The 27,795-nt window shown below is 37.9% G+C and overlaps 8 protein-coding genes across 13 annotated transcripts in view; 3 read left to right on the top strand and 5 right to left on the bottom strand.

The window, feature by feature from the left end:
• LOC111810868 (glutaminyl-peptide cyclotransferase) overlaps positions 1-3,691 on the bottom strand; it is a 6,058-nt gene extending 2,367 nt beyond the window's left edge. For all 4 annotated transcript variants that reach the window (XM_023697682.1, XM_023697684.1, XM_023697683.1 and 1 more), the window contains exons 1-7: positions 3,194-3,691; positions 2,680-2,736; positions 2,145-2,180; positions 1,716-1,780; positions 1,215-1,278; positions 468-585; positions 134-231 (exon numbers count right to left, since the gene is read on the bottom strand). In XM_023697682.1, coding sequence (XP_023553450.1) covers positions 134-231; positions 468-585; positions 1,215-1,278; positions 1,716-1,780; positions 2,145-2,180; positions 2,680-2,736; positions 3,194-3,466 — 711 coding nt within the window. In that variant the 5' untranslated portion in view covers positions 3,467-3,691. The remainder of the gene's footprint in view (positions 1-133; positions 232-467; positions 586-1,214; positions 1,279-1,715; positions 1,781-2,144; positions 2,181-2,679; positions 2,737-3,193) is intronic.
• A 352-nt stretch (positions 3,692-4,043) lies between these two features.
• On the top strand, positions 4,044-7,012 carry LOC111809992 (heat shock protein 83). The gene is made up of 4 exons (XM_023696517.1): positions 4,044-4,459; positions 4,594-4,735; positions 4,833-5,113; positions 5,255-7,012. The coding sequence occupies exons 1-4, from the start codon at positions 4,322-4,324 to the stop codon at positions 6,806-6,808; spliced, it is 2,115 nt and encodes a 704-aa protein (XP_023552285.1). The 5' UTR covers positions 4,044-4,321; the 3' UTR covers positions 6,809-7,012.
• Positions 7,013-7,017: 5 nt separating this feature from the next.
• On the bottom strand, positions 7,018-9,813 carry LOC111809994 (protein REVEILLE 6-like). 2 transcript variants are annotated; one of them, XM_023696520.1, is made up of 8 exons: positions 9,567-9,813; positions 9,120-9,177; positions 8,706-8,829; positions 8,478-8,618; positions 8,191-8,295; positions 7,870-7,979; positions 7,595-7,654; positions 7,018-7,361 (listed from the first exon to the last, which is right to left on the bottom strand). In XM_023696520.1, the coding sequence occupies exons 1-8, from the start codon at positions 9,704-9,706 to the stop codon at positions 7,317-7,319; spliced, it is 783 nt and encodes a 260-aa protein (XP_023552288.1). In that variant the 5' UTR covers positions 9,707-9,813; the 3' UTR covers positions 7,018-7,316. The 2 variants fall into 2 exon arrangements, with proteins under 2 accessions (XP_023552288.1, XP_023552289.1); XM_023696521.1 differs by lacking the exon at positions 8,478-8,618.
• Positions 9,814-10,354: 541 nt separating this feature from the next.
• Positions 10,355-11,070, bottom strand: LOC111809995 (DUF21 domain-containing protein At5g52790-like). The gene is made up of 3 exons (XM_023696522.1): positions 10,903-11,070; positions 10,580-10,823; positions 10,355-10,502 (listed from the first exon to the last, which is right to left on the bottom strand). Exons 1-3 carry the CDS (start codon positions 10,977-10,979, stop codon positions 10,455-10,457), a joined length of 369 nt encoding a protein of 122 aa, XP_023552290.1. The 5' UTR covers positions 10,980-11,070; the 3' UTR covers positions 10,355-10,454.
• LOC111810345 (protein REVEILLE 6-like) lies at positions 11,063-12,449 on the bottom strand. The gene is made up of 3 exons (XM_023697057.1): positions 12,025-12,449; positions 11,578-11,635; positions 11,063-11,287 (listed from the first exon to the last, which is right to left on the bottom strand). Exons 1-3 carry the CDS (start codon positions 12,162-12,164, stop codon positions 11,063-11,065), a joined length of 423 nt encoding a protein of 140 aa, XP_023552825.1. The 5' UTR covers positions 12,165-12,449.
• A 1,324-nt stretch (positions 12,450-13,773) lies between these two features.
• On the bottom strand, positions 13,774-17,609 carry LOC111809993 (DUF21 domain-containing protein At5g52790). The gene is made up of 13 exons (XM_023696518.1): positions 17,423-17,609; positions 17,042-17,118; positions 16,866-16,949; positions 16,683-16,796; positions 16,468-16,554; positions 16,056-16,195; positions 15,881-15,968; positions 15,272-15,345; positions 15,095-15,201; positions 14,821-15,020; positions 14,322-14,368; positions 13,999-14,242; positions 13,774-13,921 (listed from the first exon to the last, which is right to left on the bottom strand). Exons 1-13 carry the CDS (start codon positions 17,601-17,603, stop codon positions 13,874-13,876), a joined length of 1,491 nt encoding a protein of 496 aa, XP_023552286.1. The 5' UTR covers positions 17,604-17,609; the 3' UTR covers positions 13,774-13,873.
• A 1,771-nt stretch (positions 17,610-19,380) lies between these two features.
• Positions 19,381-24,645, top strand: LOC111810012 (DNA-directed primase/polymerase protein). Its single transcript, XM_023696542.1, has 14 exons — positions 19,381-19,638; positions 19,919-20,043; positions 20,225-20,388; positions 20,493-20,639; positions 20,748-20,799; positions 20,915-21,089; positions 21,806-21,888; positions 22,122-22,331; positions 22,948-23,064; positions 23,225-23,381; positions 23,529-23,636; positions 23,884-23,949; positions 24,035-24,282; positions 24,463-24,645. Exons 1-14 carry the CDS (start codon positions 19,569-19,571, stop codon positions 24,538-24,540), a joined length of 1,800 nt encoding a protein of 599 aa, XP_023552310.1. The 5' UTR covers positions 19,381-19,568; the 3' UTR covers positions 24,541-24,645.
• A 1,652-nt stretch (positions 24,646-26,297) lies between these two features.
• LOC111810014 (protein SAR DEFICIENT 4-like) overlaps positions 26,298-27,795 on the top strand; it is a 3,424-nt gene continuing 1,926 nt past the window's right edge. The window contains exons 1-2 of one of the 2 annotated variants that reach the window (XM_023696545.1): positions 26,298-27,073; positions 27,282-27,763. In XM_023696545.1, coding sequence (XP_023552313.1) covers positions 26,371-27,073; positions 27,282-27,601 — 1,023 coding nt within the window. In that variant the 5' untranslated portion in view covers positions 26,298-26,370 and the 3' untranslated portion in view covers positions 27,602-27,763. Of the gene's footprint in view, positions 27,074-27,281; positions 27,764-27,795 lie in introns of those variants that run through there. The other variant, XM_023696544.1, reaches the window with a different exon arrangement.

Below are 27,795 nucleotides of genomic sequence, written 5' to 3'. Positions count from 1 at the left end.
AAAAAAAAAAAAAAAAAAAAAAAAAAAAAAAAAAAAAAAAAAAAAAAAAAAAAAAAAAAAAAAAAAAAAAAAAAAAAAAAAAAAAAAAAAAAAAAAGAATCTCTAAAAGGAATAAATATCTTGGAGAATATACCATCCAAACATTTGCCCAGATTTCTCCATTGACAAATTCCAGCTCATTGAGGTTATGCACCTCATTTCCTTGATATCTCACAACCCATTTATTAGTAACTGCATTAATTGGGAAAATGGCCATATGAATGTTAACGAGACAATTTTTTGCTAAACTAAAACTTGTGATAGTATTCGTTGCTTCAGTAAACAATATTCATGTGATGAGAATTACATTAAGAAAGAGAGGCAGGAATGCTTTAAGATCCTTATAGCGGAGAACAGAAAACACAAACTTTTTGGAGTCATGGAATTTAATTTAGAACAAAACGCTAGTTGTTACATAGAATAGTAACCTGTAAATGTCTCTGGTTCAATTTGGTATAATGTTGATGTCCCATCACTTCCAAACAAAACCTTTCCATCTGTTGCCAATCCCCAACCATCACTCATTTGATGAGTGAATTCCTTAACCTGCACAGAGGATAAACACAACATTATATCTTTTGTGAGATCTCACGTTGGTTGGAGAGGGGAATGAAGTATTCTTTATAAGGATGTGGAAACCTCTTCCTAAGAGACGCATTTTAAAACCTTAGGGGAAGCCCAAAAGAAAAGCCCAAAGAAGACAATATCTACTAGTGGTGGGCTTGAAGCTATTACAAATATATCAAAACCAGAGACCGGACAGTGTGCCAGCGAGGATGCTGGGTCTCCATGGGAAGTAGATTGTGAGATCCCACGTTGGTTGGAGAGGAGAACAAAGCATTCTTTATAAGAGTGTGGAAACCTCTCCCTAACAGACACGTTTTAAAACCTTGAGGGAAAACTCGAAAGGAAAAGCCCAAAGGGGATAATATCTGCTAGCGGTGAGTTTGGGCGATTACATCTTTACATCTTATCGTTTAATTTCAAACCCCAAATTTTCATTACTGAAATATCAACTCATTTAACATAGTCGACGTTAGAATATAGGGCACCTCTCTGTTTAAACGTATTTAAAAGTCAAAGAATAAAGAGTCCATGAACCTCATTTGCTCTAACTTTAACATGAGAAGAAAAGGTGTAATCTCAAGAAAAGGTATTAAAGATGAAGCACAAACTTTTCTTAAATTATCTCGGTCATATATGAAACCAGTTTTCTTCAACCAAGTTACTTGAAACAGCCTACAAAAGAATATAGAAAGTGCTAAATTAGCAATATGAAGATTCCTTGAATATATTTGTAACGGTTACAATGAATCGAGGTACATATGACACGGTGAAGTAAGAACAGATTAGATTTCGAGGATGGGAATAAATTTTAGACTGCATCCAAATGTACAAAATTAATTTAAAATAACTGAGTTTCATGAGCAGACAAAACACCAGAATAGATTCCTAGTATTATAGTACAAAGGATTCATAATTGGCTTCATTACAATTGCTTGAAAGAAGTGAATAGTTGATTTCATACTTTAATGGTTAATATCATAAACGGGAAATTTGTCATGCTTCCTTCAACAGAAATTTCCAAATGGTAACTTATTGGAAAGAACGACCGTTATCTCAATATCCGAATCAGCAACAAAATCAATGCAATTAATATCTAAACCATCACAAACCTCTCCCCAAGAAGTGTTAATCCTTCCCCAAACTGAGAGTCATCCATCTTGTGAAGAGCCTCAGCCTGTACAGGAAAATAAGTACATAAACAAAACTAACAAGAAAATGGAATGCAATGCTGAAATGTGTTTCCCCCAAACAATTTATCTAGCCATCCATTGAAAAGGCAACATGTTAAGGAAACAGCAATAAAAATTGTGAGAGAGTGTGTGTTGAGGGAAAAAAGGGTAAAAGATCTGAAAAATCGTGCACTTCGAAAATTCCTCAAAGGAGCTCTCTTTCAACATCAAAACTTAAAACATCAGCCAAATATTTTCAAATTTTCATTGATATATAACATGATCAAAATGATGAAGGTAAAAAAAGTCGTGATAAAAAATGACACTTTATTTTATTGCATGTGAGAAATCTAAAAAAGAAAAAATTACCTTCCCAGTAGAGAGAGCTACTTTTCGAACTGATGACTGCAACAAAAGTCAAGATAAAAGTCACAAGAATAAGATCTAAGGATAACAAAACCATAGTAATTTAATATTCACCAAGTTATTAGATAACAAAAGAATTTAAATTATTCCGATAGCTAAAAATGTAACAATTTCCCGATTGTAAACACACATTCGGCTTACACTTAGCTGTTCGTTAATAGCTGTTACAAATTTAGCTAAGAAGAAACAAATGATGGATGAGAGGAATTGCGTACTGAAATTTGCAAATCCGCCCTAAAATTCTAATCCGAATCTTATTTAGTGTGCCATTGAAATAAGGTGAAATAGAAGATGCAAGGGCACAAGGCTATGATGATCAGAAATTATGACAATTAGAGGTATCGCTACAGAATAAGGATATGATGATCAGAAATTTGTCTCCACAACTACGAAGAAAATGATCAGATAAAACTATGCGGATTTTAGAGTACAGGGAAACAACAAACTGATGAATTTGACTTGTGAAATGCAAATTCACCTCTCCATAAAGGCCAGTGGACTCAAATAGGGTGTCATTGTCTGCATAAACCAGTCCCTGGGGAAGCAAGAGAAATATTTGTCAAAATAAATACATTCCAACAGAAAACAACGTGCGATACTCATCCGATGAGCCAATATTCCAAATCCACTTTCCTACTATAATTCATATCGAATAGTCAACTAAAAGCAGATAAGATCACAATGACAATACATCATTTGGAATAGGTGAATAAATCAATTCTTGATTTGAAGAAAAATGCTTAGACGGAGAACTACAGACTTCGGACCTTGTCTCTATGCATGTATATCAGTGTGTTCTATGTCTGTGGCAATAAACAGTACTAGTGAATTTCAACCAAGTTCAACCAGAGTATAATGATCCTAGCTTCAAAGAACACTTCTCCAGAGCCAATATCTTGACACCTTAACTTAATCGTCGTATACAAAAGCTTGAAATTCAGACTTCTGTACAAAACATATATAAATTTTAAATGGCTCCGAAATTGGGATACCTGAGTGAATGCTCTAGGATCGTGAGGAAATTCGTTGACCACCTCAATAGAGTAAATCATTGGCGATTGAACTTCATATTTGGCCGATCTTCGCAATACATTGAAAGAAATGCCGAAGACCAGAACAACAAAGAAAACCAGAGAACTCGAAATTAGCAGGGCAGTATTTCTAGGGGTAAGGAAACGTTGATGAGAAGGTCGAGAAGCCATGGCCGCAGGGGGCTTGGAGTTCGATCGCTTAGACTGCCTCCTCTTCAAGGATCCGGCCGCCATTAGATGGCAAATGGTTCATTGATAGCAAAGAAGACAAAGAAAGAATCCAATGGGTTTGGCAGGGATTAGGTAGAGCATGGAGATTGTGAGGCAAAACAAGTAACGCTCTGTTTGGAGCTGAATCTGATGGACTTCGGATTCTCCATTGCAGATTCGTCTCCAACCTTTGATTCAACTCCAGATATGAAAAGTTCAAGCAAAAAAAAAGGGGAAAAAAAAAGTCAACAAAAATGAACCAAAAACCATATAAATTTTTAATTTTTTAATAATATTATTTTAACTTTATAATATTTTTTTTTTCACCCCTACTTTATTTTAAAAATACATTTTTACAATTTATATTAAAAAGACTTGCGCAAAATTTGAAGAGTTTTTTTATAAATAATAAATCAGTAATATAAACTAAATTTAAGATTTCTTAAAAATATAGGTAATTGATTAAAAAATTATTTAATGGCAAAATCAAATTAGTTGTATTTTTAAAAAAAAAAAAAAAAAAAAAAAAAAAAAAAAANCAATCACGAACATTCCAGAGACCCACAACTGAAGAACGTTCTCGATATCGCGGTTCGCGGCCCAAACGTCCAAGAGAAACCGATCGGCAACAGGCTGTACGACGCCGTTTCAACATCGACCGCCAAATATGATTGATAAAAGCTCGCGAGAAATGTAGAAGGATCGAGACTCTGCGCTATTCTTATTCCACTATAAATATATTCATCCTCTACGTCTGGAAAGCAATTTCGAGTTACAGTTAATCTCTGTGAATATCATCTTCAATCTCTTCGCTCTCTTGCAAGTTCTTTTTCATCTGCTTCGAGTTTTTCTTCATTCGCGAGTTTGTGTGAGTGTTCAATGGCGGACGTGCAGATGGCTGATGCTGAGACCTTCGCCTTCCAGGCCGAGATTAACCAGCTTCTCAGTTTGATTATCAATACTTTCTACAGCAACAAGGAGATCTTCCTTCGAGAGCTTATCAGCAACTCCTCTGACGTGAGTTTTTTTTTTTTTTTTTTTTTTCTTTNGTATCTTGTTTCCATTGAATGTCAAGCGTCGTCGAGATTTCGGTGGATTGTTTTGTTTCTGAATCTTCGAATACTTAATTGTTTGGTTTTGATCATCTTTAGGCATTGGACAAGATTCGATATGAGAGTTTGACTGATAAGAGCAAACTTGACGCTCAACCAGAGCTTTTCATCAGAATTGTTCCGGACAAGGACAACAAAACTCTCTCCATCATCGATAGTGGAGTCGGAATGACTAAAGCAGGTAAGAGAAGGGGCGAAATATTTCGGTCTGTTCGCCAGAATGCCGTTGCGACGTTGGGATGTTGGATTTAATTTCTGATATTGTTTCTTGAATGTAGATCTGGTGAATAACTTGGGAACCATCGCAAGGTCGGGGACCAAAGAATTCATGGAGGCATTGCAGGCCGGCGCCGATGTCAGCATGATCGGTCAATTCGGTGTAGGGTTCTATTCGGCTTACCTTGTGGCCGAGAAGGTGATTGTGACCACAAAGCACAATGACGACGAGCAATACGTATGGGAATCGCAGGCCGGTGGTTCCTTCACTGTCACAAGGGACGTCAGTGGAGAGCAACTCGGAAGGGGTACCAAGATCACACTCTTCCTCAAGGAGGATCAGGTAATGAAATCAACGCAGTTCATATAACGGTCTGTTCTTAGGATAAGAAATTGGGATACTGGGAATACTGAATTTCGTAGATGAAATGGAAATGTACAAATTTTATCGAATGCGGTACTAATTGGATGTATAATTGTTCAGTTGGAGTATTTAGAAGAGAGAAGGATCAAGGACCTCGTGAAGAAGCACTCTGAGTTCATCAGCTATCCCATCTATCTGTGGACCGAGAAGACTACTGAGAAGGAGATCAGCGACGATGAGGAGGACGAACCTAAGAAGGAAGAAGAAGGAGACGTCGAAGAGGTGGACGAGGAGAAGGAGACCAAGCCAAAGAAGAAGAAGATCAAGGAGGTTTCTCACGAATGGCAACTCATCAACAAGCAGAAACCCATCTGGCTTCGCAAGCCTGAAGAGATCACCAAAGATGAGTATGCATCATTCTACAAGAGCTTGACAAACGATTGGGAGGAACACCTTGCAGTGAAACACTTCTCCGTGGAGGGACAGCTCGAGTTCAAAGCAATCCTCTTTGTCCCGAAGAGGGCTCCATTTGATCTCTTCGACAGCCGTAAAAAATTGAACAATATAAAGCTCTATGTAAGAAGGGTGTTCATCATGGACAACTGTGAGGAGCTGATCCCCGAGTACCTTGGATTCATCAAAGGAGTGGTTGATTCCGACGATCTGCCGCTCAATATCTCACGTGAGATGTTGCAGCAGAACAAGATTCTGAAGGTGATAAGGAAGAATTTGGTGAAGAAGTGCATTGAAATGTTCAATGAAATCGCGGAGAACAAAGAGGACTATAACAAGTTCTATGAGGCCTTCTCTAAGAACTTGAAGTTGGGTATCCACGAAGACAGCCAAAACAGAGCCAAATTGGCTGATTTGCTGCGATTCTACTCCACCAAAAGTGGAGATGAAATGACGAGCTTGAAGGATTACGTCACCAGGATGAAGGAGGGTCAGAAGGACATTTACTACATCACCGGTGAGAGTAAAAAAGCAGTGGAGAACTCCCCCTTCTTGGAACGCCTGAAGAAGAAAGGCTACGAGGTGCTTTTCATGGTCGACGCCATTGATGAGTATGCCGTTGGGCAACTGAAAGAGTACGATGGCAAGAAGCTAGTATCTGCCACCAAGGAAGGACTTAAACTTGATGATGAAACAGAGGAAGAGAAGAAGAAAAAGGAGGAGAAGAAGAAGTCATTTGAGAACCTGTGCAAGACTATCAAGGACATCCTTGGTGACAAGGTCGAGAAGGTCGTTGTCTCCGACAGGATAGTGGACTCTCCTTGCTGCTTGGTCACCGGCGAATACGGCTGGACGGCAAACATGGAGAGAATCATGAAGGCCCAAGCTCTCAGGGACAACAGCATGGGCGCTTACATGTCAAGCAAGAAGACAATGGAGATCAACCCAGATAATGGAATCATGGAGGAGCTAAGGAAAAGAGCCGAGGCGGACAAAAACGACAAATCCGTCAAGGATTTGGTCATGCTCCTCTTCGAAACTGCTCTATTGACTTCTGGTTTCAGCCTTGATGATCCGAATACATTTGCTGCGAGAATCCACAGAATGTTGAAACTTGGTCTTAGCATCGACGAGGAGGAAAATGAAGGAGGAGATGATGCGGACATGCCTGCTTTGGAGGAAGATGGTGCTGAAGAGAGCAAAATGGAGGAGGTCGACTAAGCCTTCTTATCATCAGCTTCAAGTTGCTTTAGCCGTCACCGTGTCGATATTGAGATGTCTGTGAATGTGTTTTGTGTGTTGAGTCATTGATCAGCGTCAATGTCGGTTTTGGTACCTCTTCTTTTCTATTTTCTCTGTTGTATTCAATAAGCAAACGTAGATGTTACTTCAATATATGAACAGATACTTCTTTTTTGTTGGTAATCATCTTCCGCATTTATCCTCTGTGTCCCAATAAATTATTTCTAGGAAACAAATATCCATACTTTACGTGAAAGCTATAAGATACAGAAGCAACCTCGCACTGTCCACATACTCGGAACGGGGACTAGAGGAACATTCTTCCCTCTTGCTCTAAGAAGCGACAGTGGGCGAATATACAACAGCAATACAATACTAGTTATCTAGCTCAGTAGCATTAAGGAAGGCTCAATTAGGTACAGTTCGGTGAAGTAGTAGCTGCCGTTGCTATCTCCAACGGTTGAGGTCTCCAGCTTTGTTCTTGTTACTAACCATGTTCCATGAAGGCATCATATGACGAGAGTACCTTTTTCTGCAAGGTGGTATCATGTAATCAAAACGAAAGTAGTCAATTACAGTGGGAAGTATCTCTTTCCGAGAATGAAAAACTTCCAGCTTCGATGTTAAGGGTTGGAGTTAAATGGAAGGATCCTAAATGGTGTGCGGAAGCACAATGGAAATATGGTTAACAATTGTTTTGCCTCAGAAACTGTGTGCAAAAGCAGAAATTCGTTAGTGAAGACAGAGATATAGATAGATACTCACATGGTCCTCAAAGTCGGGGCCCGTGAGATTAATGGCCAGGTTTCTCATGAGCAACATCACCTGGAGAGGGAATAAGAATATCAGATATATACTACATAAGTTGTTTCAAGCATATGATATGATATGATTTATATTATGGCTAAAGGATATAATCTTTGAAGTTAAACGCGGGAGCAAGTGAACTGGCTGGCTGGCTGGCCTAAATTTGGATGGAAGTAAAGCTACGCAGTCATGTAGTGGGATGCAAGGCAATGAAGTGGGAACGAAGAACATACAGTTTCGACGTCTATTTGGTCCATCTGTTTTAACTTCTGCAAATGATCCGAGGCTTTTGGGTCGAACACGCTGCCAATGAAGTTGTAGACTTGACCAAAATCTGGCAGTACTGCATTGAATTGAAGATTTAAAATGCATCAACAACGGCCACAGTAAATATGTAATGCAAAACAAAGAAGCATCTTCAGGACAATTTTCTATGGGTCTAAATCATTAGGCGAAGGAACCGAAATTTGTAAATGCCGTATGGACTACAGTAACCTAATGTACTACCCAGGCTGGAGAAATTATTGAAATAACGTAACTATCAAAGCTTTCACCTCTCAACGGAAGCTTGTTATGTTCCTCGACGCTTGATTTAGTTGGAAAGCGTGCTCTTGTAGTGCGGTCTGTGCTACTGCAACAATTGTTTTCTATAACTTGCCCTGCAGACACGAAAGAGAAAGGAAACAGCTAGATGTAATCAAAGCATCCAAAACAAAATGAAAAAAAGTTCGTGAGTTATCAAGTAATTAAATCTCCAACCCCTTTCCATTCCAAGAAAAAGATAAAGATAACAAGATCATTTTCAGATTCAGACTCTTGTTTGTGATTTCACAACTCAAACCTCTTGCACTTTGAGAGAAATTAACCATCTGGGTAGAGTTATCCGCCATGAAACTCGCAGGAGCAGAAGAGGAATCTGGCTTTATAATATAATTCGGTTCAAGAGAAGAAGATTGAAATGGCCCTGACACTAGCGCAAGAGCTGAGACCACAATGGGTTGGCATTACGAGAAAGCGTTGGCAAAATTATGCTGTCAAAAGATAAGCTACAAATTGAACTTGTACTGACCATTTGTTGAAGTCTTTTGAGGATATGGACGAGCAGCTTTCCTCTTTGGTCGTGGAGGAGGTAAGTGTTCGCCTGTCCCACTCTTCTCAACCTTCAGGAAGTACTTCTGAGCGTGACTTCGTATCTGATAAGAATCATCATCTTTAGACTACTTATAATAGAAGAGCCAAAGCTTGAAGAATTCGAGCATGATTTGTTTTGACCAAACGTAACAGGATATTATATTTACTTCATAATCTTTAAATTCCAGAACTTATCTATAATCTTAGAAACGCTATTGAAGAACAAAAATTCCAGAAAGACGAATAACATCGTTATTTCTCGATATCTAACGAGAAAAGAACGAAAACATTCCAGATTTGTTCATTAGATTCGTAGGATAAAAATGGGACGTAAGACGAGTGTGTCCATTACCTGAATGACGGTCTTCGACCCTACAAAGGCCTCAATCTTCTTCCAGTCACGATCAAATCTGAAGCATACAATCAAAGAGAAGATACACGAACGATTAGATCGGAAACAAACACAAAAGCAACAATTCAAATGCTTCCGGACATTTCTTCCAAATAATCAAAAAACAGACCAGAATTCCTCTCCTGATGAAAGAAAACAAAACAAACAGTCAAATACTCCAAAATCACTCCGAAAACAAATCGCGCGGCCTCCACTCGTGAATTCAGAAACCACAAATCAAAGACGATGCCGGATACGAGCATAAAACCGCACAGAGATACGAAATCTTATCAAGACGGGCAAAATTTTAAATCGAATTAAAAAAATATCCACAACAAAAAAGAGAAAAACAGGAGGATGAAGAAGAACAAAGAAGCTCGAAAATATATCGGAGAGAGAAGATCATACAGTTGAATAGCTTCGAGGAACTTATCGTGCTCAGGCTCAGTCCAGCTCTCTCTGCACTTGGTGATGGTGTAAGGTTTCCGAGCTCTCTTCAATAGATCATCTCGCAACGACGTTGCAGCAGTGTCGAACGGTAACGCCATTTGAACGGATCTAATTCGGAATCAACAGCCGTGCTCAGCCCAAGCACGAGGTTCGAGAAATGGCAGTTTGCTGTCGCCAGCGCCATTGATATTTCCGTGCAGATACTTCAAAATTATCCAATGCACCGGGCGTAGGATTGGCATAGTGTAATCGAGTTACTGGAAGCTGCCACGTGTTTTGTTCGGGTTAATTGGCGGGACTCAGTGCGGGGTAGGAAGAAGGTCGCGGCTGTGACATTGGAGGGAAAGAAGGGAACCGTTACATGGGTAGCGGAAAAAGGAGTAAAAGATAGTGCCCTTATGAAACCGGTAGACACGTGTCGGTGGCTTCAAAAAGTGGGTTTTAATACATTCCAGTGGAAGATATTTTTATTGGGACCCACGGAACTCGAATCTGTACCTCTGATCCGACATTGGGTCAGTTTCTTATCCAGTTGCAGATTTTTCTTTCCATAAATTGAATTTATATATTGTAATAAATGTTGTTTTTAAATGTCAATTTAGTCCTAATTTTTATTACTTATTTTATTTATATATTTATTAATTACAAAGACAAGAATTCAAATGACATTAACTTGTTCTAAAGACTAAATATTATTATCACTATTATTTCTAATAAGGATTATTTTCTATAGAACTTCAATTCAATTAAGGCCAAGCATGCATCCTCGTTTAATTAAACCCTTTAAGTAACGAGTAGCTTCACGAGACTATTTGATATCAACAGAAATAAAATAAAAACTGCGCTCTATGATCCATATGCCTGCTTCAGCTTTTCGTACGATTTCCTTGAAACCTATGAATAAAATATAAATTCGAAGATTAAAATACACGAATCTCATAACATTTATGTAGGATGGAAGAAAAAAGAACCTTATTTGGAGAAACGGGAGATGGAGTGGGAGAAGAGTGCAAGTAATTTCCAAGGGAAGAAGAGAGAGGCGGTGGAGTAAATGGGGAGTGAATACGCGGAGGCATTGGTGAGTGATTATACGATGAAGAAAGTGGAGAGTGATGGTATGAAGACAGTGGGGATGGCATTGGTGATATCCAGCGCAGATGGGCTGCTCCTGGAGATTCTGACTTTGATCTCCTTACTCTCATATTCACTTTCAGCCTGTATTTTTTACACAAATATGATTCATTATTACCACAAACTTGTAAAAATAAAATTTTATAAAGAAATCAGCACTTACTTGTTATGAACAGCAACGTATTCGTCAGTCTCATCCAATATCTCTTCCTTCACAAACACCACCAACAAAAACAACATTTCACGATGGTCTCAGATTCCACTAGGTAATTGTGTTTCCGAAAAATATTGAATATGATGACTAGTTTAAGTGAGAGAGAATGTCACGATTGTACTAAGAAAATAGTAGGTTGTGAGACTCTATGCGTAGTCATTCGAAACACGATATGCAAGTGGTGCCTATCGAGACATGTGAGAGCTGGATAAGTGTCATGATGTGACCGATAAAGACGGTGCATCGTCCAACACGCCNGTCGTGGAGGAGGTAAGTGTTCGCCTGTCCCACTCTTCTCAACCTTCAGGAAGTACTTCTGAGCGTGACTTCGTATCTGATAAGAATCATCATCTTTAGACTACTTATAATAGAAGAGCCAAAGCTTGAAGAATTCGAGCATGATTTGTTTTGACCAAACGTAACAGGATATTATATTTACTTCATAATCTTTAAATTCCAGAACTTATCTATAATCTTAGAAACGCTATTGAAGAACAAAAATTCCAGAAAGACGAATAACATCGTTATTTCTCGATATCTAACGAGAAAAGAACGAAAACATTCCAGATTTGTTCATTAGATTCGTAGGATAAAAATGGGACGTAAGACGAGTGTGTCCATTACCTGAATGACGGTCTTCGACCCTACAAAGGCCTCAATCTTCTTCCAGTCACGATCAAATCTGAAGCATACAATCAAAGAGAAGATACACGAACGATTAGATCGGAAACAAACACAAAAGCAACAATTCAAATGCTTCCGGACATTTCTTCCAAATAATCAAAAAACAGACCAGAATTCCTCTCCTGATGAAAGAAAACAAAACAAACAGTCAAATACTCCAAAATCACTCCGAAAACAAATCGCGCGGCCTCCACTCGTGAATTCAGAAACCACAAATCAAAGACGATGCCGGATACGAGCATAAAACCGCACAGAGATACGAAATCTTATCAAGACGGGCAAAATTTTAAATCGAATTAAAAAAATATCCACAACAAAAAAGAGAAAAACAGGAGGATGAAGAAGAACAAAGAAGCTCGAAAATATATCGGAGAGAGAAGATCATACAGTTGAATAGCTTCGAGGAACTTATCGTGCTCAGGCTCAGTCCAGCTCTCTCTGCACTTGGTGATGGTGTAAGGTTTCCGAGCTCTCTTCAATAGATCATCTCGCAACGACGTTGCAGCAGTGTCGAACGGTAACGCCATTTGAACGGATCTAATTCGGAATCAACAGCCGTGCTCAGCCCAAGCACGAGGTTCGAGAAATGGCAGTTTGCTGTCGCCAGCGCCATTGATATTTCCGTGCAGATACTTCAAAATTATCCAATGCACCGGGCGTAGGATTGGCATAGTGTAATCGAGTTACTGGAAGCTGCCACGTGTTTTGTTCGGGTTAATTGGCGGGACTCAGTGCGGGGTAGGAAGAAGGTCGCGGCTGTGACATTGGAGGGAAAGAAGGGAACCGTTACATGGGTAGCGGAAAAAGGAGTAAAAGATAGTGCCCTTATGAAACCGGTAGACACGTGTCGGTGGCTTCAAAAAGTGGGTTTTAATACATTCCAGTGGAAGATATTTTTATTGGGACCCACGGAACTCGAATCTGTACCTCTGATCCGACATTGGGTCAGTTTCTTATCCAGTTGCAGATTTTTCTTTCCATAAATTGAATTTATATATTGTAATAAATGTTGTTTTTAAATGTCAATTTAGTCCTAATTTTTATTACTTATTTTATTTATATATTTATTAATTACAAAGACAAGAATTCAAATGACATTAACTTGTTCTAAAGACTAAATATTATTATCACTATTATTTCTAATAAGGATTATTTTCTATAGAACTTCAATTCAATTAAGGCCAAGCATGCATCCTCGTTTAATTAAACCCTTTAAGTAACGAGTAGCTTCACGAGACTATTTGATATCAACAGAAATAAAATAAAAACTGCGCTCTATGATCCATATGCCTGCTTCAGCTTTTCGTACGATTTCCTTGAAACCTATGAATAAAATATAAATTCGAAGATTAAAATACACGAATCTCATAACATTTATGTAGGATGGAAGAAAAAAGAACCTTATTTGGAGAAACGGGAGATGGAGTGGGAGAAGAGTGCAAGTAATTTCCAAGGGAAGAAGAGAGAGGCGGTGGAGTAAATGGGGAGTGAATACGCGGAGGCATTGGTGAGTGATTATACGATGAAGAAAGTGGAGAGTGATGGTATGAAGACAGTGGGGATGGCATTGGTGATATCCAGCGCAGATGGGCTGCTCCTGGAGATTCTGACTTTGATCTCCTTACTCTCATATTCACTTTCAGCCTGTATTTTTTACACAAATATGATTCATTATTACCACAAACTTGTAAAAATAAAATTTTATAAAGAAATCAGCACTTACTTGTTATGAACAGNAAGGGAACCGTTACATGGGTAGCGGAAAAAGGAGTAAAAGATAGTGCCCTTATGAAACCGGTAGACACGTGTCGGTGGCTTCAAAAAGTGGGTTTTAATACATTCCAGTGGAAGATATTTTTATTGGGACCCACGGAACTCGAATCTGTACCTCTGATCCGACATTGGGTCAGTTTCTTATCCAGTTGCAGATTTTTCTTTCCATAAATTGAATTTATATATTGTAATAAATGTTGTTTTTAAATGTCAATTTAGTCCTAATTTTTATTACTTATTTTATTTATATATTTATTAATTACAAAGACAAGAATTCAAATGACATTAACTTGTTCTAAAGACTAAATATTATTATCACTATTATTTCTAATAAGGATTATTTTCTATAGAACTTCAATTCAATTAAGGCCAAGCATGCATCCTCGTTTAATTAAACCCTTTAAGTAACGAGTAGCTTCACGAGACTATTTGATATCAACAGAAATAAAATAAAAACTGCGCTCTATGATCCATATGCCTGCTTCAGCTTTTCGTACGATTTCCTTGAAACCTATGAATAAAATATAAATTCGAAGATTAAAATACACGAATCTCATAACATTTATGTAGGATGGAAGAAAAAAGAACCTTATTTGGAGAAACGGGAGATGGAGTGGGAGAAGAGTGCAAGTAATTTCCAAGGGAAGAAGAGAGAGGCGGTGGAGTAAATGGGGAGTGAATACGCGGAGGCATTGGTGAGTGATTATACGATGAAGAAAGTGGAGAGTGATGGTATGAAGACAGTGGGGATGGCATTGGTGATATCCAGCGCAGATGGGCTGCTCCTGGAGATTCTGACTTTGATCTCCTTACTCTCATATTCACTTTCAGCCTGTATTTTTTACACAAATATGATTCATTATTACCACAAACTTGTAAAAATAAAATTTTATAAAGAAATCAGCACTTACTTGTTATGAACAGCAACGTATTCGTCAGTCTCATCCAATATCTCTTCCTTCACAAACACCACCAACAAAAACAACATTTCACGATGGTCTCAGATTCCACTAGGTAATTGTGTTTCCGAAAAATATTGAATATGATGACTAGTTTAAGTGAGAGAGAATGTCACGATTGTACTAAGAAAATAGTAGGTTGTGAGACTCTATGCGTAGTCATTCGAAACACGATATGCAAGTGGTGCCTATCGAGACATGTGAGAGCTGGATAAGTGTCATGATGTGACCGATAAAGACGGTGCATCGTCCAACACGCCAAGAAGAGTGTGCATGAAAGTCAAGTTAAGACATAAGTAAGATTAGAGGTAACAATGGTGTCAAGAGTGTCAAAGACATGCTCGAAGAGATTCGGGTAATGTCCTAGCTATAACCTCAAAAGTCAAGGTTCCGACCCAAATTGAAACTTATCGTATCATGGAATCTTATCCTCAAGAAAAATTAAACGAACCTGTAAAAGTTCTTCCATGACATCTTCCAGCGTTATGATACCAATAACATCTTCATCAAAATCTGGCATTGATTTTCCATTTGTCTCACTACTTACATTAGAATGGATATTCCTTATCTGCAGCTTAATATATTCCAACTCCGTTTCGGTTCTCGTCGTGGTTTCGAGTTCTGATTCGTTAAAATCCGCAGTTTTGGAATCTACAGAGACACGAGATCAGTTTATGTTTTTTATGATTCTGGTAACCAAAATCATGAAGACAAGAAGATGAAACCTGCTGGCTCTCTGGCTTCCTTGTGGCTCTTAATGACAACAGCCATATGACTATGTCCTTGTTGGAACTGGTTCAATATGTCATATAAAGGTAAGTTCTCATGTACCCTGCATCCAAATTATAACATCAATTCTTCAGCTAAGAAAGCTATAAGGGCTAAGCATCCAATAATTTTACCTTGGAACTTTTCTGATGGTGAGATTTCTGATGGGAGTTTCATCCTGTGGATCAAATTTGATCAGATCTTTAACCTGCACCCAAATGGGGATGTATGGTAAATTTTGATTGATTTATATTTTGTGTACATGAATTTAAAGAAAAATCGAAAGGGCACATAGTATATTTGTGTATCAGTTAGGGAGGAAACGAAACATTTTTTATAAGGGTGTAGAAATCTCTCTAGACCGTTTAAAAAATATTGAGAGGAAGCCCAAAAAAGACAATATTTGCTAGCCGTGAGCTTAGGCTGTTACAGATGGTATCAGAGTCAGACACGAGGCAATGTGTCAGTGAGGAGACTGAGCCCCAAGAGGGGTAGACACGAGGTAGTGTGTCAACGAGGACAATGGTCCCCAAAGAGGGTAGATTGGGGGTCCCACATCGATTGGAGAAGGGAGCGAATGCTAGTGAGGACACCGAGCCCCGAAGGGGGTGGATCGTGAGATCCCACATCAGTTGGGGAGGATATCGAAGCATTTTTTATAAAGGTGTGAAAACATTTTCCTAATATACGCGTTTTTAAAACGTTAAGATGATTAGGCCTTTCAATTTAACACTTGAACATACCAAAATAATACCGATGATATTAGTTGGATGTCCCGAGTAGATCGGCACTCGACTATGTCCTTTCCTTAAAATGATCTCCATGGTTTTCCTAGGATTATCCAAAAAGAAAAAAAAAAAAACAAGTTAAAAATCAAATCCATTGAGTTCTTAACCATAGTTAAGGGCAGAAGCATACTCATCAAGTTTGGAATTTATATCAAGTGAAAACAATTTGGATAACGGAGTCATAGCATCCTTGGCAGTTTTGAGTGTCATGTCCAAAGCTCCAGTGATTATGGTGGTTTCTTCTTGAGTCAATTCTCCACCTTTGCCTGCCTGAGACACAAATTTTAGTTCAAAGATTTAAAATATTATCAGTGCGATAATCATTTTGTTGAGCATGGTTGGGAGTGAGTCCCACGTTGGTTAATTTAGGGAATATTACGAGGCTTTTTGGAGAAGCTTAGGCTCAAAGTGGACAATATCATACCATTATGGAGAGTCGCGATTCCTAACACATTTAGCTTTTTCTTTTCGTTTAAATTTCGCAAAATCGTTATCAAACGGGTCTAGAAGTAACCATTGAAATGTAAGCATGTTGAACCAACCTTGTTCCCATGCATATCCACAAATGTCTTGAGCTCTGCCCTTCTTAGAAGTGTAGAATGCCCCTTGCCCAGAAGCCAATCTAATATCTGTCATTCACATTCAGAAGCTCATATGAATTGTTTCTTTTAGGGCAAAAACGCAAGAAATTAGAGTTCGAATCTTCTTTCCTTTCAAACCCTTCTCATATATGACCAAATGAAGAACATGGTATTACCTTACTGATGGGGTAAGCCAAAGGAAAGAGGACTAAGAGAAGCACCCGAACAATGACCGACAGCCTTGCGCCGACGCTCAATCCATACCTTGAGCAAATAGCTTGAGGAATAATCTATGGAGAAAACGAGGCGTTCCATCAAGTACCATACAAGATGAAGAAGGAAGTTTCAGAAAAATTTACCTCTCCGAAAGTTAGTATGAGAGTGACTGATATCACAATGGCTCCCCAAGCTGGGAGAAGGGCATCGATGAAGATGGGCAGAGCCTAAAAATGGAAAGAAAGGGTAAATAAATAAAACACAGTTAAAATCCTTTCAAAAGAAGGTCTACGAAGTTAAATTTTGGATGAAGCAGTACCTCCATTGCCATGGCATTGCTTATAAGGAGCGTGCAAAGAAGCAAATGCTGGTTCTTTACTATGGGCAGAATTTTGGCTACAAGGGAATGAAGTTAGAAATTTGTGGTTCCTAACATAGTATCAGAGTCATGCTCTCAACTTAGTCGTGTTAATAAAATCTTCAAATGTTGAACAAATAAGTTGTGAGTCTCAAAGGTGTAGTCAATGTCGAACAAAGGGTATTCTTTGTTCAAGGAGTCGAACCTCCATTGAGGTTGTTCGAGAACTCCATAGGCCTAAAAATAGGCTCTATATTGTACTTTGTTCCAAGTGAAGATTGATGAGAGAAGAGTCCCATATTGATTAATTAAGGGGTTGATCACGAGTTTAACAAAACTTACCAGCATTTTTGCGATCGTCAGGCCTGCCAGACTTGGCAAGGACCTCGAGATCGACCAAACTGAGCGACATAAGTCCTAGCGTAAGGCCCGACATAAGACCAGCAAAAGCAACCAAACCCACACATATCAGAAGATACATCCAGAACCTTGGCTCACAGCATGGGACATCACTTGTAGCCATCTGTTTATCGGTTTAATGCAAAGCTGTTGGGACTTCACAAAAACAAAGAAGATTTGAGGTAAAGAGGCAAGAGAATTACGGGTACTAATAGAACTGGGTAAGACACACTATGAATAAGTGTCCAAATAGAACAGAGATTGAGAGGGCCACCTGGTCGGTACGCTTTGTAACATCAGCAGAAAAAAATTCCAAATGCCAAAATGACAAAGGAGGAGAATCCATGACATGTATAAACAAACTGCCCCCAACAGACTTGGCCCTTTGAAATTATAAACAATTTGAATAGCCATTACCACCAAATGGCCTTCTAATTTAAAAACAAAGTGGAAGCTCTAGATTATGGAAAATGTACGTGTTGCAATAGGAGATACATTGTGGGATTCACTTTATGTACTCGTTTCTTAATTCTTAGTGTATTAGTTGTCTTCTGTTTCTTCCTATAAACTAATATAAATTTGTGGATGAGGTGAGACTATCATTTTGAGGAGAAAAAAAAAAGAAAAAAAAAGAGAGATTCTAACCACATAAATAATTGAANACTTCTCCCAAATAGATACGTTTTAAACCTGTGAGGTTGGCGGGATATGTAACATGTCAAAACGAACAATATTTGCTAATTATAAGCTCATATTCTTACATTAAATATTTTACATGTAATGTTGCATTTTACTTGGTATTACCCATTTATTAAACAATTTGACAAATTGTTGTATAGATGGTTAGATTTAAGGAATTTAAAGTAATTTAAAAAAACAACACTAAATCTTAGTGAATCTATAAAGACCCCAAATGTTTGGATAAGCAAGTTGTGCACTTTCTACTGAAATGATAGGGAGAAAGGGAAAAGTGTGTGTAGTCCTCTCCTTCGTCTTTCTTGTTCCCCCGAGTCAAGTGGGGCCTGCATGAAGGAGTCAGATGCTTATTCTATTCTTTTATTTTTTTTCTTGGTGTAGCTGGGGCATCTTGGACTTGAACCAAAGACATCGCCCGTGAAGCAAATCATCGCACCTACGGTCCAACCAATTGGGAGAGAATCAATTGATTTTTTTTCGGGAGCGATTCATCATTCCCAAATGCAGCATGCAACTCTCAGTTGTATTGCGCTCTCCAAGTGTGCTTGTTCCCCTCCTTCCTTACCAGGGAAAAAAAATTATTAGATTTGGAGTTTTCAAATGTTTCATTTCGTCCTACTACAATGTTGTGACAACTTTTACTGAGTTTCGTATTACTCTACTAAGTCTACCAGATTGTCTCTGGAAGGATTGTTGAGGATCATTGGGAATGAGTCCGGTTAATTTAGTGGAAGATCATGGGTTTATAAGTCAGAAATATTATATCCATTGGTATGAGGCATTTCGAGGAAACCCAAACCAAAGCTATGAGAGCTTATGCTCAAGGTGGACAATATCATACCATTGTGGAGATGTTCGTTCTAACGTGATATTAGAGTCATGCCCTAGATTTAGCCAATCCTCAAATATCAAACAAAGAATTGTGAAGGTGTAGTCACTTTGAGGGCTCCAGAGATCGAGCTGTGGAGATGTTCGTTCTAACATGATATTAGAGTCATTCTCTTTAAGACAAGAGCTTTAATAATAAATTTTATACTCTTACTATTTTTTTTTTATAAAGAATCCGTAGGGATTTTCTTTCAAATTTTGTTCCTAACTATTATTATTATTATTTTATTTTATTTTCTGTTTTCTTAATCTCTCTTAAATCATATATATATAGGGTTGAACGAGTAATTACGAGGACTCGTCAAATGTTTATCGTTTACGGAAGATAGGAGGGAAAGGTCGTTTCGGCGGGAAGAAAAACAAAAGGTCCAATTCGTTTCATTAGTATCGCGTTTCACTCCGAAAGGGAATCAGAGTTATTTTTCAAAACGAGAGAGAAGGTAGAGGCGGAAGACGAAAGACGAAAGCAATCCGCAGTCACTTCCGACGGGCCAAGTAGGAGAAAATGGCATCGACCGTGAAGGACGACGTCGATCGATTGTTTGAATGCTTCAAGTGCGGCGTTTCTCCTCCTCGTAAGTTCTATTTCTCTATCTTTAGTTCGAGTTTTACAACCTCGAATGTTCTTCGTTTCTGCACTGCGAATCTCATTTTTAGAAATCGAATTTTAACAGCGAAGCAATGATAATAATTGCACAAGAACTACTGGATTTCGTAAATTTGGAAGTACAATAGAGGAGCAATGTATGTTATAGGTTAAATATCTGCAGTGGCACGGTGATCATTATGAACGTTCTTCGTTTCTGTATGTTCTGCCTCTGATTATGTTTGGTTATCTATCCTGTTTCTATTCAGAATCTGCTGCGAGAGTAAAAAAGAAAAGTAAATTGAAGCCTGAGTGTTCAATAGACTCTACGACTCCAGCTTCTGGCTCAGTTAAAGAAATGCAGGACAATGCAGTCCAAGTTACCGAGGAGAAAGTAAGTCGTCGTTTCCTGAGGGCCGAGTTTGCCCGACTGTTATTCTTCATATGCTTATCCAAGTATTTTTAGTGTGTAATGAAGTACAGAATTCATAGCTAATGGTGAGGCTGAAACAGATTTATTTATTATTATTATCTTTTTGGCATTGCTTAACAAAACTATGTTTAACACTGTTCAGATTGATTTGACAAGTAAAGAAAAAGGTTCTAGTTCTAAGAAGTTCTCGCCAATCGTATTTTATGGTTCACCTAGAGGCGTCCCTCCCAAGAGGCCATCTAGTTTGTGGAGACTATTGCGTGAAATTCGTGTTGATCTTTCTGAGCAAAGCAGATTCAAGTTGAGGTATATTTAGGATTCTTCCATCCTCTCACTTTTTCTTTCCGTTTCACCATTATTCCACTTCTCTATGATATCGTTTTGACATTTGTGGTATCTATTCTGAATAGCAAGCAAGTGTGGGCCACATTTCCCAGACAAGAAGAAGCAATTAAGTTTGCCAGAGAGCACACCGATGTTCATATTTTTAGTTATCAAGATCACTTTAATGGACAAAGGAGATTTCTAGTTTCATCATACAGTGAGTTCTGGCATAGGTATTATCAAATTTTAATCATACTTCGAGGAGAAAAAATACTTTTCACACAGAATCGTCGCAAACACTTCTGATCTTGTTTTAACAACTTTTTTTTAATTAACTTCAGGTATAAAAGCATGGATTCAAAATTTCGCCACCATTATGAAGTAATTCAAGAGGTGAGCTGAATAAGTTTGAGTTATTGTACTGATCATGTGGTTCGATCTGTCCAAATCATGTGCTCTTTACTCTTTCTTCTGCTGCACTTCTCACTGTTCTATTTCAAGTGTTCAGGGTGCTCCGTGTCACCTTTACTTTGATTTGGAGTACAGTAAAAGAATCAATACGGGAAAAAATGAAGACGTAATGGTTGATTCCTTGATATCTGTTGTTCTAGAAGCCTTAAATGAAAAGTATTCAATTCAAGGAAGCTTTGACTGGATACTAGAGCTTGATTCCTCAAACGAAGGTATATTTAGCATCGGTCTGATCTAGGCTTCATCTCCTGTGTTAATTCATCTGTTATTGTCTAAGTGTATCCTAAATTGCTAAAATGAGGATCTTGTCATTTTCGTTTTTGGTTGGCATGATAACTGAAATTTTCTAATAATCCTCATCTTTTTTATTGATTACAGATTCACTATAGTCAACAAGATTATTTTTGGTAATTCTACAGGAATATGATTACTTCAAAATTTTAAGATCATAAAAATAAAAAAGAAGAGCCGAAGGTTTTATTAATGGATGATCTAATACTGCTGCCAACGTTTTATGTTTGAAATTGAATGACATTGTCGAATATAGCTAAGCCATGCATTAAACAAGGTACATGCGTGATACGTCAATTAAAATCAAACCGTTCAATTTCCGTCATTTTATTTTATTTTAATAACAATAATAATAATAAGGAGGAATTGCTAGTTACAGTTTTTGTCTAGTAAGTCAACTGGCTGTATGTTTTGGAGATCTCCTTTTGTAAAGCTGACCTTGGATTTTTTTAGTTTCCATGCGATTGCAACTTTCTTTCGGTGATTGATAATGACAAGGTCTCTGGCCTATAGTCTAGCATCGAGCATTTGTTTTTTTTTTCTTTTGTAGATGCCTAAATGGTTACGTTGCAAATGATTTCATTAGCGATGTTTATGATTTTGTTGATAACTCTTCCTATTTCATTTTTATGTTTAGAGAAGTTCTCTCGCCATCTGATAATCCGCATACCAAAAGTTGCTTTTAAGGATAACTCGCATGCAGGAGCATTTGTTGGTGAGGTACTTCCCTGAAGAAGCATAGGACTAAAAGATTTCTAGATACAGTGATTAACATTTGAACTCTTACCTTCTTACGATATTCGGCTATCAGCTAAGTTGGTCATTCATCTGAGTGCATGGCCAATATATATTGATTCCGAGTCTTCATTATTTAAACAAAATTTTATTGAATAGCTACAACTATCCTGTTTATTTATCCAGTACTGTTTTAATTCGTGTCAATATATTATCAGATATGTTCGCGGATTTGTATTGGAAAAATGGAAGGGAGATACGAAGAACTGTTTATCAAAAAAGATTCAAGCTCCATTGAATCTCCTAGCCACCTGTTTGTGGACAATGCAGTTTATTCTAGAAATCGTTGCTTTCGTTTAGCTTTGTCATCAAAGGCAGGGAAGACTTCTGTGCTTCTACCTACAGGAAGACATGCACGTGCAAAAATGGTATGGTACTTTTTACTAGAACATCGAATTTTAAGTTCCTCCATTTTATATTATTCTCTGGGCTTTATCAAATCGTAAGACGGATGCATAGCTAGTCAATCTCAAATAGGAAGTTCTTTTTCAGGTATCCCATCTTTTGTCTTTTGGAATTCTCGGGACCTCCTCGTTATTCACTTATGGTTTTGCCATGGAATTCAGAAAAAGAAAGAAACTGTGAAATTGTTGGTGTACTAGTTTGATATGAAACCTTAAGAAATGGCAGATAAGAACTCTTCCACATAAGAAGTAAGAAGAACCATTAATTGTCAAGCCCTAAAACCCCAAATCAATTTAGAGTTAATCCCAAAGAAATGATTATGTGATGGTTTACCTTGATGATCAAGACCAAGAGATAGAAATAACTAGTTCCTTACTTGAAGATTGAACATGTCTACTTGACCAACTTAGTGAACGAGGCTCAAGGTTCTTCGCAGTCATCATTATTTATAAAACTTTGCACAAAATTTTTCAATTTATTGGAATTGTTTTGTTACTCGACTTTGTAAGGAAGTATTTGCAGAAGATACATTATTCTGAGAAGGATCCTATGATTTACCTTGTACATATTTAACCATAGTGTGAGGAAGACATGTTCATGGCATCCTTGATCTGCAACGTTGATGCTGACTGTGAGAAGCTTCTGGTTTGCAAAACAGATTTAGACTGCGTGAAGACATTACAATTTGAAATGGAGGTAATCTCAAGCTGAGTTTCAGTTTAATTGTAAAGCTGCTTTGAACAGTGCATGACGTGGATTATACCTTTCAAATTAAATTATCTTATAAATCCACACGTTCTCGTAACTTTATTTTAATATTCAAAATTTGTTTAGCTTTGAGGTTCTCTTGCCGCAGGAGAAATGTAATTTTGGACGGCAGTTCAGTTTCGCCAAAGAAGCACCGTTGACAGGTTACATGAATGATGTTTCTGCATCTTCTTGCATGGGAACGTCTCCATTCCCAGCTGTGGATAAGTTTGTTCAATCAGTTGCCTCCACTGGTAGTGTTTCAGGTAGTACGTCTGTATGTCCCATGAGATATGAAAGGGAGATGATGGTTATTTGCTCTTGTCAATTTTAGATTTCACGTCTGTTGATATCTACCGCTGTCTCTTCTGTACTTTACTTGCTGTTCATTAACGTAGCTGCTGCCTTCCCAGGAAAAATACGCTGCTGGTACTGGTTCTCAGAATATGGACTAATAGTCTACAGCATGTCCCGTAATAGATATTGTGAACGAATTGGTCGAGAACACAAAAGCAATCATGGTACTTGTGAATTGAAAATTCTTTTTTGCTCCTAAATTTGTGTTTCTAAAAGTAGACTTGTGAAGTACTCGTGTACTAATGTTTGAGCAGCATGTGTAGCTTCCCTATTTTTCTCAGTTATCATTTAAGTATTTAAACCTTAATGTGTTCTAGTTCCTCTGGTTTTTCGTTTGCTTTAAACCATCTGAGAATTTTCTCCTTTCTTCTTTCATGCAAAGCATTGACTATCCATGTTTTCATCGTCCAGTGATGTATGTTGTCGACCTTAGGAGGGCTGCCTATTATCAGAAGTGTCACGATCCAGATTGTAGAGGTGCTCGAATATAACCTAATTGTCAATTTTTTTCCGGAAAATATTGATTTGCAATCGTTGTTTAATTGAACTTATCATCCTACAGGTTACCGCTCTCCTCTGCGTCCAACTCCGATTGATTCCATTCCTAGTCAATGGGTTTCTACGGATTCAGAACAAATATCAAATGACAGGGAGTCAACCGATGAATGTATCAATTATCGATCTCTAAGCAACGACCAAAATTGTCTTTTGCTTCTTAGTGATAAGAACATTACAGACAGCAGTGTCCAAGACTCCTGGTGGCTTGAAGTGATGAGAGTGGCAGACGATGTTGAAAGCAAACGGATTAAGGTAGGTCATATTCAATTACTTAATTTTACAGTTTGAAGGTCCTTTTCTTTCATAGATCAGAAGGAACCTGAACTAAGGTCTCGAAAAATCAAAGGGCTTATAATATCTAGTGGAAAGCATCATTCATTGTATTGACTCGATGACCCTTTCTTTTTTTTTTTTTTTTTTTTTTTTTGCCAGGACCCTGGAAAACTAGACTTCGAAGACGATGACTGGTGGATGGCTGTGGAAAACTCTATAAAAGATTTGTCCACTTGAAAAGTCAGGACTGGATGGCAAATGCATTCTCCGGCACCTTAATAATTATTTTACATTTGGAAGTACCGGTATTGAACTTTGCTAGACATATGAGGTAGTCATGCTCGACCATGACGAAGGCAACCAATTATTCATCCAATAGTGAACCTCGTTGGATATTTGGCTACAATTTAGGCCGTTGCTTCCTTAGAGTATTAGCTCCGCGCGGATTCTACTGGGAGAATTGCATTTTCTGTCAGATGAATTGCAGGCCTATACGTAACAAACTGTGGAGTTTAGGGCGTCATGTTACTTACTGCAATACAGGAAACGTATGGTATGATGAGGGTTAAACGTAATGTCGAGATTTTTATGCTTTGGGACAACCATATACCAGGATTCAAGAATTCTCCAGAATGTGTTTCTTCTTCCCTTTAATGTATTAAATTAACCTTTTGAAACGTTTGGTTTCTTTTAAGTTGTAAAAAAATCCAGGCTTTATTTATATAGCGTTCAATTTTATTTTTGAGAATGCATAAAAAAGCATAGAAGCCAGTAAGCAGTAATCTGACCTCTTGAAGTGCATCTTTTCTTACCGCAGAGTGTCCGTCCAAGGCCAGTCTTCCAGCCAAATGGATGAGTACCTCCATCTTTGTGCATGCGTTTCCAACTCGTGAGCAGCAAGGTTTCGATGCAAGGTAAACAAAAATCCCTGAACGCCTAAATATTTCCCTATCTTTTCGATATCGTCAATAGTTCGTTTAATTTTGGAGTCAATTTGTTCTGTTCCCCACACAAGGCTCCACACCATTAGAGTATCCGTTTTAACACATGATAAATGCCCTTCTCTATTGCTAAGGACCATGTTTCGAAATATGAAATTGAATAGTCCCTTCTCGATTGCTATGGACCATGTTTCGAAATATGAAATTGAATAGTCCCTTCTCGATTGCTATGGACCATGTTTCGAAATATGAAATTGAATAGTCGTGGTAGAAAAGCTTGGCACGAATTTTATTACTTTTTTATGCTTTTCGTATTTGTAAATTTGTTCTCTCAGATCTTTTGGAAATGAGAACCGTACATTAGGGATAGACATTGAAGATAATTATTATAGGTTAAAAGTACAGATCATAGTTTCGATTGAGGGTGTGTCATAGCTGTCAACTTTTAAATTTTATTTGTCTAATAAAATTTAAAATTTCAAAATATTTGTAGGTTTTAAAATTCTCTATCTTTTTTTTTTTTTTCTTAAGATTTTAATTTTTATCAGATAATTACGAAGCTTCGACTTTATATATGTTTGGTAAGTTAGATATATTTTTTTTTTTTTGAGTATTCGAGATGGATTTGTTAGCCCAATGGAAGTCTACCATTCGACTTGTTATTCGATCNTTCAAAATATTTGTAGGTTTTAAAATTCTCTATCTTTTTTTTTTTTTTCTTAAGATTTTAATTTTTATCAGATAATTACGAAGCTTCGACTTTATATATGTTTGGTAAGTTAGATATATTTTTTTTTTTTTGAGTATTCGAGATGGATTTGTTAGCCCAATGGAAGTCTACCATTCGACTTGTTATTCGATCATTATTAAATAAGTTAAATCAATAAAAATTGGGCTGATGAATTTCTTATTTTTTTCCCAGGAAAAGAAACAGAAACGGAAGGTCATTGATTGGGCTGATGAATTTCTTATTCTTTTCCTAGGAAAAGAAACAGAAACGAAGGGTCTATTTCTCCATCTCCTAGTCTTGGTCTAGACTCCTTTTTATTTTCCTCCCCATTCTCCACCACCTGCTAATTCTCGTCTTCTCCAATTCACTTAAAATCCAGAATAGGTCTCTAGATCTATGGCATCCCCATCCAATAACCCAAAAGACAAAACGAGTCTCACAAAGAAGATTACAGGCAGAGTTCCCATGTTTATCACCAAAGAAGATTTGGACTCCATTCTTCCACACCAAAATCTAATCGAGCACTTCCAATCATCTCTTTCTATCGTCTCCCCCACAATTTCCAGCCCAATGCGTCAAAGCCATACCGTTCAGCCCCATTCCTCTCTCCTCCTCATGCCCTCTTGGTCTTCTTCTCCAGCTCTTCCCTACATAGGCGTCAAACTTGTAACCCATTTCCCCCAAAATTCCGCCTTAAACTTACCTGCAATTCATGCAAGTTACTCGCTCTTTAGCTCCACCACCGGCCAAACTCTGACCTCTATGGACGGCACTACCTTGACTCTTTACAGAACCTCTTGTATCTCTGGTTTAGCTGCGAAATATTTAGCCAGGCCTGATAGCAGGGTCATGGTTATGGTGGGTGCGGGTGCTTTGGGACCCCATTTGATCAAAGCACATTTGGCTGCGAGACCCAGTGTTAGGAAAGTGATTATTTGGAACAGAACGGAGGAAAGGGCAAAAGTACTAGCCGATGAGATGCGGAAAAATGCAGGGATGGATGGTCTGTGCTTCGAGAGTACTGGAAATCTGGATGATGCGATCTCGGTGGCGGATATTGTGAGCTGTGCAACGAACTCAGAGGTTCCCCTGGTCAAAGGTAATTCTACTATTTACCTTTTTTTTCTAAGTTTATTTAGAACCATGATAACTTTTTTGATTTTTAGCTTTTAATTTAAAAAATTAAACGAATTACTTTGCTCGATATTTTCGAGTTACAACCCTTAGTTCTTATAATTAAAGGACTTCTAAAAAATGTGTTTGAAAAAAGGGAATATTATATTAATATTTGATGTCTTGGTTAACAGGTGATAAGTTGAAGGCTGGGGCGTACTTAAATTTGGTGGGGTCGTTTAAGCATTCAATGAGGGAGTGTGACGATTTAGCGATCAAGAGAGGAAGGGTTTTTGTGGACAGTGAGGAAGCGTTGGAGGAGGCAGGGGAGTTGGTGGGGGCTTTGGAAAGAGGGGTCATTGAGAAGAGGAGTATTTTGGGGAATCTGGTGGATTTGATCAAAGGGGAGGTTGTGGGAAGGAGGAATGAGGATGAGATTACTGTGTTCAAATCTGTTGGGTCTGCAGTGTTCGACCTTGTTGCAGCCCAGTTCGCATACGAGAGAAGCATCTGAGAGCGCTCATAACAGGTGAGATTGCTCTTTACCTCTTGCTTTTCTCCATCCGGATTTTTCTCTTTAATTTGCTTTAGATTCAATCCTTAATCCTAAATTGTCAAAAGGACTCGTTCCATAATTTGCTTCTTAAAAAATAAAAATTCTAACCCGTCGAGGATTTTTTTTTTTTTTTTTTTTTTTTTTTTTTTTTT

Source organism: Cucurbita pepo, chromosome LG14 (assembly GCF_002806865.2).
Source record: "Cucurbita pepo subsp. pepo cultivar mu-cu-16 chromosome LG14, ASM280686v2, whole genome shotgun sequence".
Lineage (NCBI taxonomy): Eukaryota > Viridiplantae > Streptophyta > Magnoliopsida > Cucurbitales > Cucurbitaceae > Cucurbita > Cucurbita pepo.
The sequence above is the reverse complement of the archived record's forward strand: the minus strand, read 5'-3'. Positions and strand labels throughout refer to the sequence as shown.

Coding starts and splice junctions, on each gene's coding strand:
- LOC111809992 (XM_023696517.1), top strand. CDS start 4,322: ATGGCGGACGTGCAGATGGCTGATGCTGAGACCTTCGCCTTCCAGGCC. Junction 4,736..4,832: donor AGTCGGAATGACTAAAGCAG/GTAAGAGAAGGG, acceptor TCTTGAATGTAG/ATCTGGTGAATAACTTGGGA. Junction 5,114..5,254: donor TCTTCCTCAAGGAGGATCAG/GTAATGAAATCA, acceptor ATAATTGTTCAG/TTGGAGTATTTAGAAGAGAG.
- LOC111809994 (XM_023696520.1), bottom strand. CDS start 9,706: ATGGCGTTACCGTTCGACACTGCTGCAACGTCGTTGCGAGATGATCTA. Junction 7,980..8,190: donor TAACAAGCTTCCGTTGAGAG/GTGAAAGCTTTG, acceptor AATTCAATGCAG/TACTGCCAGATTTTGGTCAA. Junction 7,362..7,594: donor GCCCCGACTTTGAGGACCAT/GTGAGTATCTAT, acceptor ACCACCTTGCAG/AAAAAGGTACTCTCGTCATA.
- LOC111809995 (XM_023696522.1), bottom strand. CDS start 10,979: ATGTTGTTTTTGTTGGTGGTGTTTGTGAAGGAAGAGATATTGGATGAG. Junction 10,824..10,902: donor TACGTTGCTGTTCATAACAA/GTAAGTGCTGAT, acceptor TAAAAAATACAG/GCTGAAAGTGAATATGAGAG. Junction 10,503..10,579: donor CTCCCGTTTCTCCAAATAAG/GTTCTTTTTTCT, acceptor TTTTATTCATAG/GTTTCAAGGAAATCGTACGA.
- LOC111809993 (XM_023696518.1), bottom strand. CDS start 17,603: ATGGCTACAAGTGATGTCCCATGCTGTGAGCCAAGGTTCTGGATGTAT. Junction 16,196..16,467: donor TGGATATGCATGGGAACAAG/GTTGGTTCAACA, acceptor TTTGTGTCTCAG/GCAGGCAAAGGTGGAGAATT. Junction 15,969..16,055: donor ATAAATTCCAAACTTGATGA/GTATGCTTCTGC, acceptor GGATAATCCTAG/GAAAACCATGGAGATCATTT.
- LOC111810012 (XM_023696542.1), top strand. CDS start 19,569: ATGGCATCGACCGTGAAGGACGACGTCGATCGATTGTTTGAATGCTTC. Junction 21,090..21,805: donor GCTTGATTCCTCAAACGAAG/GTATATTTAGCA, acceptor TTTTATGTTTAG/AGAAGTTCTCTCGCCATCTG. Junction 23,637..23,883: donor AGAACACAAAAGCAATCATG/GTACTTGTGAAT, acceptor TTCATCGTCCAG/TGATGTATGTTGTCGACCTT.